Raw genomic sequence first — 8,850 nt, 5'->3', positions numbered from 1 at the left:
AGTTAGCATGGGTTACATTAAAGTGGTTAATTTGCATCTTTTAGGCTCGAGGACTAAATTGAATAAAAGTAAAACTTTAGGGGTAATTTTGTAAAAATATCAAAAATGACCAAATTGAGTGAAATGAATTATTTTATTGTCTAAATTAATAAATTAAATGAAATTATTAATTTAGATCAAGATGGGTTGAAAAATTGAGGAAAATAGAAAATTATCGAAATGCCCCTAAATCTTAGTATTTTTGCAATTTATCCAGATAAGTTCGTGAAACCTAATTATGTGATATAAAGAAATATGAGTTAATGGTACATGAAATATTGATATAATGAGTTAACTAATTTATGTTTATGAAGAAACGATAAGAGAATGATATTTATCATGACATGTAAATATGTGATTATCTTGAATACGTTGATATAAAGAAAATAAGTATGTTTAGGGGGCAATATGTTTGATTTTTATTGGTCCCAAATATGAATGCTAGATGAAATAAAATGTCTGATAAATAAATTTGTAACTCCGGTAATGCCTCGTACCCTATTTCGATGACGGATATGGGTAAGGGGTTTTACACAACTTCTTTTAGCCCTAGATTAATCCTCTGTCAACAAAACCTATTGCTATGCCCCAAACATTCACAAAGGAAGCAAAAAAGACAGATTTTCATATCGAAATTTCACATAAACAAAGTTTGACTGAGAAATCACAATCTTTTTCTTCCTCTTTAAAGGATTTCTAATATCTATCTCGACCCGAATACGCATAAAATTTCTAAAACCTTGATTAAGTTGTTTTGTATCATGTTCCAGGAATTTCCCAACAAAATCTCTTAATTGTTGCACCACACAATCAAAGAAAAAACCTGGTGGAAAATCGTGAACTTACACAAAAAAATTTAGCATAAACCAACAAAACTAAATTCAGATCATCACCTACTTTTAGTCTATGGAGCAAAAGAATATGGTTATTGAAAGTCAATGGCGTTCCGCTCATCACCCCCTCCACATCAACATCATAAAAGAAACGAAATAGATAGAATTTCTCACCAAAGTCAGAGATCTAGATTCCCCCCGATGAATGCCGCAAATTAGCCATCATGTTTTTCAGTGCAAGGAAGTTGACTACGCTTGTTGTGAGGCAACATCCAACTAAACACATCTCAGAAATTGATCTTTGTGGTCTAGCCTCTGTCACAAATTGCAGACCTTCATCCTCTTCTTCCTCAAAGTTTAATTCTGCAAGCTCCTTCTACATCGATAGCTCCTCTACCATGTTTTAGAAAAATCTACATTTCCTGGTTATGTAAGAATCACGAACCTACAAAGTTCAATTTTTCTAACAAATTTTGTAACGCCCCAAAATTTATATTTCTGATTCTGTTAGAATATGACACAAATATCTATCTGCTTTAATGGTTATGTGTTTTGGGAGTGTCTGAGAAGTCTTGAGTTCAAGCCTTAGCTTGGGGAAAATTTTGGTTTTTATTTGAATAAGGCCTTGTCTTTGGTTGTTAGGCTTATAAGTATTTGTTTATTAAAATATGCAAGAATGGGCCTGCTGGTCTGGTGGATAAATGGAGTGTTGGTGTGAGGGAGGTTTTGGGTTCGAGTATGAACGGAGGTAGTATTTTTATTGCTAATGTCGTGGGAGTGTTTGAGTTGGCTTGGGATTCTGAGTATTTGCTATAGTTGAGGTTTAGCGGGAGCAAAACAAGGGATTTGAGAGTGACCCAAATATTTTGCTTTCCCTCTCTGCCGATTTTCCTCTGCAAAATTTCCTCTTCTCCACATTCTTTTTCTATTTCTCCAGCCGAAATTCCCCTTTTTGTTGCCATTTTCCTTCTTTTTGTTATTGATTTTTTGGTCCTTTTCCATCATCATTACTTATCTCTGCGTTTGGCGCGAATTCGGTAAGTATAAGGGTGCGTTTTGTTTCTTTTTTATGAATGTTGCGTTGTTAAGAGATTGTTTCTGTTTAGGAGACAAACAAGATTATGTAAACTGTTAAAACGATGCTCTAAATCAGCGAGGAACTGCCGTTGTTCGTTAGGAGGTAAGGTCATCGTTAACTTCCGGGATTTTCCTGTCCTTAGTAACTCAGTTTAAGTGACTAACTAAGTGACGTACTGTTCAATAATAGGTTCGTGAGTGCTCGTGGTTGCGTTAGCTTCGAAACGATACCAGGTGTGTACCCCGACTGCTTAGGAAACGAGAATCGGCAAAAGCCGAAAATGATTCTGTCGAAGCCACACGGGCGTGTGGTCGCCCGTGTGGTAGGCTGTATAGAAGTACACGGGGGTGTGGTCGACGAACTAGGCCGTGCGCGCGCTACATGGACACGATGGACACTACCGTGTGATGGCTGGCGAGGCCGTGTGCGAGACACGGGCTTGGCCAATTGGGCTGTGTGGGCCACATGGGCGTGTGGAAATTCAGGTCAAGCTATGTTATCCACACGGCCAAGGCCAATTTGGGCCGTGTGGCCCACACGAGCAGGACATATGGGCATGTGAGCCCATTTTTCTGAAATGTTCTGTAAGGTTGCACAGGTCGCCCAAGTCGACTGTGACCTGTCGAAGGGTCGGTAAGCAATGCTTAGACCCCTGTTCTATGATATGATATTGTGATGTATGTGTTACCATATTAGCATGTATATCTATACTATTTTGAATATAAATGTATGATCTGTTTATCCACATTATAGCATGCCATATTGTATGATGCATTACATTAGGGTGGGTTTGATGAAGCAAAGGTAGTATCTGAAGGCTTCATAAGCCTGTTATCTGGCAGCCGAGCTGCGTATTCATGACATGTGCCGCATTACGATACTTTATGGTGTGTAGGGTTGGATGGGTCGATTTTATCCCCATATTTGGTGTATAGGGATGGGTGGGTTGATTTTATACCCACATGGTGTGTTAGGTTGGACGGAGTTGGTGTGCAAGGTTGGTGGGCTTGTTTCTGTTATTCCGATCTGTTATGCATGCTATATCTGATATGGGCTAAGGCCCTAAGTTGTATCTGATTCCGTTTTCGAGTGGGCAAAGGCCCACACAATTCTGTAAAAGGGTTCAAGCCCGAATTATGACTGTATTCTGTTATCTGACTGTATGCATGCTAAACTGTGGGGATGTACACACTGAGTTGCGAAAACTCACCCTTTATTTGTTTTATTTGTTCAAGTAATCCCCAACAGTAGGCGGATCGGTGCAGTGGGGGACTCAATGGTGACCACGACCACCTACATTTTGGTTTATGAACTTACTGCTTTTGCTTTATCCATTATTTTCATTATTTTTAGGGGAATTTTGATGTAATTTTGGACTGGGACTTTCGATTTTAATTTAGATTTTTGAACTGTGATTTTGGAATATAAACTGCAACGGCTAAGCGTGTTTTTCTAAAATTAACTAAGGTTTTCGTAAGTAAAATGATACCAAGAGTTGTTTGGATTTTAAAGCTTCCGCGTATTAAGAAATGTTTCCTAGCCAATCAATAAATTAACAGTTTTTCCAAACTAAGTAAAAGATAATAATTGGAACGGTTTTTATGTATTGAAACGGTTTTCCAAAAACACTCTCATGTGACATTGCCGAATTCAACCGTAACGTCTAGGCCGAGTTTGGGGTGTTACAAATTTCATAAATATCCTTCTCTTAAAAAACTTTTCTCTTATCTGCGCCAAAAAAACCTCCAATCACAAAAACAAAAACAAAAAAAACAAAAACAAAAACAAAAAAACCAATCGAATAAAACCCTAGACTTGCTAAATTAAATCGTGATACTTCAGAGCAAACTGTTAGCTTTGGAGTTAAAAAAATCTTTTGATAAAAATTTAATAATATATTTTACACATAAATACACTTTACTTAATACATATGAATATTTATATATAAATATAAAATATAAAATATAAAAATTATATTTAATATTCAAAAGTTTTTTTTTTAAATATGGGGTAATAAACATAACTTTGAATAAAATTTAAAAATAGAAATAATTTCTAAGAGAACAAAAATTCATATATACATAATAATTTATTGAGTGAATTAGTATTACAAATAAACTGAATACTAACTCAATTCAAAAAATACAAAAATACATTTATTTTTATAAAGGAACAAATAATACAAAAATACTTATCTTTTCGTGTTTTATAAAAAAATAATACTATAATAAAACTTAAATTTAATAAACGAATTTAAACTTTTAACTTTACCATTTTAATAAAAGCGTCACTTAATTTTAATATATTCTTTTCACAATTTTTTTCATGTGGTATAAACCTTTTATATTAAATAGCTATTTTAAAAAAAACCAAAAAATAAAATTTTGTAAGCATCAACACAAGATGGTGCCAACCTCAACTGGTACAAGATCAAGATAATTGATACAAATCAAAACAGGAAGGTACCGAATTGGATACAATACATATCAGTAGGTACGGTTAACCATTATATTGAGTAACTGAACACAATTTACTTTTTTTAGAAGAAAAAACACCGTCAGGAGTGATGAAACAGCTCTAAACTTTTCCTCGGACTGCTTCCAGAAAAGTTTGCTCCCGTTGATTTACATAGCCAAGGCATAATGTCTCTTTGAGGTTAACCAGAATGTATCATTAAGAACAAAATGTACTAATGGCATACGTATATCCACTCCCACAGTAAACTCTGACTGTACCATTTTTGCGTTTAACTTCAACACCTAAACTGACTGTTTTAGGGCTGCTTTCGTCCCTTGAACTCCCAAGACCAAGCTGCCCATGTTCACCCCAACCCCATATCTTAATCACTCCTTCCTCTGCCAATTGGAAAGAAAAATCAGTAAACATTATGATCAGGCACAAACCAGTGAAAGATTCATGTGACTTTGCCTGTTACAATAGCAGAGTGCTCAGCTCCAGCTGCAATGTCCACAACTTTTATCCCATCAAGACCTGGGACTCTCTCCAAAACAGCTCCATCTATATCAGCCAAAACATAAACAATCGCATAATGGTTGGTATATGTACATATACATATATAAATATCTGATGTTCATGTTTTTCTTTCCCCGCAATTCCCTTCCAATCATGATAGTTAAGAAACCAAACACCTCTAATGTATATATGTAAGCATCAATCCTAAAACTACTATTGCACTAAAGCATATTGAAGTTCTTGCTTATTTATTTATTTTTTATGACGAAATCAAAGTTCTAGTCTTAGTTTTCCTTAAGGATCACCTGATAAATGCTTTGAGAGAGTTGTTATCTCAGGATTGCTTAGCATTCCATGATGACAACCACCAAGCATAAAAACTTCTCCATTATCTGCACAAAACGAAAACGATGTCATAAACATGCGGTTTACAATATCTTGCCAGGTAGAATTCTAGAAAAGCTGAAAATTCGCCTAGGAATTTTCCTTTTCTCTTGGCAGGGGCCTGGGTGGGAAAAGTTAATATTCAGTTACTGGCAAATAGATCAAGTAAAAAATAAACTACAAGTCTATAACGGATTAACAAGTGTGTATGCATACCAGATAATACTAGAGCATGATTCCAACCAAGTGCAACTTTAGAGAACTTCAATGATGAAGGTGATTGTTGAGGACTAAGAAAATCAGATGTTGCACCAAACCCTCTTCCCCAAGTGTACAATTCTCCATCAGCTGGTGCAACAGACAAAACACAACTATGAATTACTCGGAAGTTTAAATTAAAATTAGCAGGCTTGTGATTGGAGCTAAATTTTACTTTTTCACCTAAAGGGGTTATACTTATGATCCAAAATGTTTTATGCCACAAATATTCAGCTAATTTGGAGTACTCACCAGATAATGCTGCATTGTGGTCTGCATTTGCAGTGATGGTAATGATTTGAACATCATCAAATCCACGGATAATCTCAGGAGCATTGACAGACTTGATTCTATCTATTGAAATACCCAATTGACCACGCTTTCCAGATCCAAATCCATAAAGTAGATTTCCTGAACCATCTGCAGAGACAAAACTTGGTTATTGATGATTTAAGTAAATATGAATCACTAAGCTAAACCTTCAAAGGGTACTCATCTAGTCTTCTTTCATATTCACCAAGCATCCAAGATAGAAACACTATGCTTTACTCATGTGAGATTCCTTATTCTATGTTTAGCTCGCAAATTGCAATTCACCCCAAGGGTCACAGAAAGCATACAACAAAGCATCATTATTAATCATCATTTGGAAAAATGTAAATTCAAAAAATTAAATCATCATTTGCAAAAAGGTTGCGAAAAAAATATAGCTTCACTGTTCATCTTTCATCACTTAGCTCAACCCGTGGAGTTTTCATCAGCTTAACTGAAGTGGTGAACATACATAAATGATAAAAAAGATAGAATCGAAAACACATGTGCAAAAAATTAAGGCAAACACAAGTAAATTATATGGAAAATTAAATCCTTCATGTTGCTTTCAGGACTACTAACACTACAACAAATCATTGTCACGTTTACCTTTCAGTAGGACAAGTGAATGGCGCATGCCACAAGCTATCTGTTCAACATGCTTATTAACAAAAAATGATACTTTAACAGGAGAGCAATGTGACCTGTAATCACCATGCCCGAGCTGGCCAAACGATCCATCTCCACAAGTAAAAACACACCCTTCATCTGATAAGTAATTAGAAAATTAGTTCAGTAGTATGCTCAACAACATTAATGAGGCCGTATGAAATTCTTAATCTCCAATAAGCTTAATCAGAATTAGAAGCTTCAGAACTAAGTGCACAGTCAATAGCATAAGGGAGCAATGGTCAAGGCCTCTTGCTGACACCTCAACTACCAAGGTTCAAACCCTGTTGATGTAATCCTCTCCCCAATTTCTGACTTGGCTTTGTACCAAAAAGAAATGCACAAATTAAAATGGAAAAACTAAGCAACCTCATCAATTTAATTACATATGGTAACTATAAGATAGCTTATTTGCATACCGAAATATCTAAAATCGGCTTACTTTCAGTATAACGGTTTCATATAGAGGTAAGATATATATATATATGGAAGGAACCTGAAACAAATCCAGAATGGCTCCATCCAGCTGAAACTTGAGTGATGCAGTAACTCTCCAAAGACATTACAATCTTTGGAGATAGCAAGCAATCCATGTCTCCATGGCCTAACTGACCTGAGTTTCCCCTTCCCCATGTTAGTACTTTCCCACCTACAAAGTTCATTAAACAAAGTTTTGCGTCAAACAACATAATTTATTGCCTGGGAAATCGACAAAGGACATAGAAGAAAAATAAAGCAAAGTAGAAAGTTCTAAGGACGGTACCTGAGGTCAAGCCAACAACGTGAGCGCCGCCACATGCGAGCATAGAGACGGATGAAGCGGAAGATAGTGAAGGGACATTAAGGAGTTGAGGGAGGTGCTCGTCTTGGAGCCTGAGGGTGCCCAGCTGTCCATCCGTTCCTGCTCCCCAGCTCCATAGTTGTTCTTCTACTTTCTCTCTCTGTGTTTCATTATCGATTATTGTTTGTTTGCTCGTCGGATTTACTTCCATCGCCATGGCAAAAAAACCCAGAGCCCAAGTACCTTATTTCGTATTTTAATCCGTCGCATAAGGGCAAGTAAAAATTCTAATCGAAATTAAAAATTTGGAAATTAATCAAAAAAATTTTTTTACATAATTCTTATAATTAATTGGAGTTTTGAGATAGTTTCTATTTAAATTTTATAATTTTAATAATTCCAATAAATACTTATTTAATCTCCCTCAATTTTAAAAATGATTAAATTAGTTTCTTAATAAAAAATAAAAAAATTAAAAATTCTAAAGAATATTTAAAAAATGTTAAAATTTTAAAAATATTCTAAAATAATAATTTTGAAACTAAATAAATTAATTAATAATTCAAGTTTATCAATACTAAAGTATATTACTTTTTTCTTATTTTACTTTAAAAAGGTTTTCAAATATACATAGTTTGTACTCTAACACGGAATTAGTTATACTATAACAATATTTTAATTTGACATGTTTAATTTGTTAATTTAATTTAAAAAATTTCACTCGATTTGGCTTGACTTGAATTTCATTTCACTCAACTCGAGTTGAAAAAAATTTAAATCGCGTTAAAATGATAAAATAAGACTCGTCAACTCAATTAATTCAATCGAACGTGAACCCCTAATCGCAGATAATGATTCAACCCAGTTGAAACTACATGGTTTTACTAACAAACATTTTTGGTTGCCAATAGCGATGTCGAGCCTTCCCTACAACTAAATTTGATCCATCACTTGAGGTGTTTATGGGTCGGACTCAACCAAAATCTTAGGTCTGAGCCCGGCCTGGTTGGCCCGAATAATGGGTCTAAAATTTTGCCTAAGCTCGGTCTGGATAAAAATACTAAAACTCGAGTTCGACCCGACCCACCCATAGTAAATTTTTATATTATTTTTAAATATATATAATACATCAAAAATACTAAAAATATTAAAATAAATATTTTTCAATAAATTGAAAATAAATTTTTAAAAATATGTATACTTAAATAACACTAACATAAATGCAACATAACAAGCAAATGCCTCTAAAATAATAACAAAATTAACAATAAAATAAATGTTATACAATATCTAAATAATAACAACAAAATTGTAGCAATATAATAGTGAAATGGTAGCAAAATAAGGAGAAAAGAACAAAAAAAATAACATTAAAATAACAAAAACAAATAACAGATTTTTTTTATCCTTTTGTTAATTCGTGTCGGGCCCAGACAAAAAATACCTTACCTGAGGTCAAGCCCATTTTTTAAACAGGTTTTACTTTTTTATCTTAATACTCTCATTTTCGAGCGAACCTTCAG

The 8,850-nt window shown here is 34.4% G+C and overlaps 1 protein-coding gene across 2 annotated transcripts; it reads right to left on the bottom strand.

Annotated features, from left to right (window-relative positions):
• Positions 1-4,370: 4,370 nt before the first annotated feature.
• On the bottom strand, positions 4,371-7,595 carry LOC107960060 (ultraviolet-B receptor UVR8). 2 transcript variants are annotated; one of them, XM_016896267.2, is made up of 8 exons: positions 7,310-7,595; positions 7,043-7,195; positions 6,487-6,645; positions 5,818-5,985; positions 5,524-5,655; positions 5,229-5,315; positions 4,879-4,968; positions 4,371-4,805 (listed from the first exon to the last, which is right to left on the bottom strand). In XM_016896267.2, exons 1-8 carry the CDS (start codon positions 7,542-7,544, stop codon positions 4,624-4,626), a joined length of 1,206 nt encoding a protein of 401 aa, XP_016751756.2. In that variant the 5' UTR covers positions 7,545-7,595; the 3' UTR covers positions 4,371-4,623. The 2 variants fall into 2 exon arrangements, with proteins under 2 accessions (XP_016751756.2, XP_016751757.2); XM_016896268.2 differs by lacking the exon at positions 6,487-6,645 and having other exon boundaries at positions 7,310-7,586.
• Between the last annotated feature and the right edge of the window lie 1,255 nt (positions 7,596-8,850).

The sequence above is a fragment of the Gossypium hirsutum genome, chromosome A05 (assembly GCF_007990345.1).
Source record: "Gossypium hirsutum isolate 1008001.06 chromosome A05, Gossypium_hirsutum_v2.1, whole genome shotgun sequence".
NCBI classification, from domain to species: Eukaryota; Viridiplantae; Streptophyta; class Magnoliopsida; order Malvales; family Malvaceae; genus Gossypium; species Gossypium hirsutum.
Note: the sequence above shows the minus strand (reverse complement) of the source record. Positions and strands in the feature narration are given on the sequence as shown.

Coding starts and splice junctions, on each gene's coding strand:
- LOC107960060 (XM_016896267.2), bottom strand. CDS start 7,544: ATGGCGATGGAAGTAAATCCGACGAGCAAACAAACAATAATCGATAAT. Junction 5,316..5,523: donor TCATGCTCTAGTATTATCTG/GTATGCATACAC, acceptor CGTTTTGTGCAG/ATAATGGAGAAGTTTTTATG. Junction 4,969..5,228: donor TCTCTCAAAGCATTTATCAG/GTGATCCTTAAG, acceptor TGGCTGATATAG/ATGGAGCTGTTTTGGAGAGA.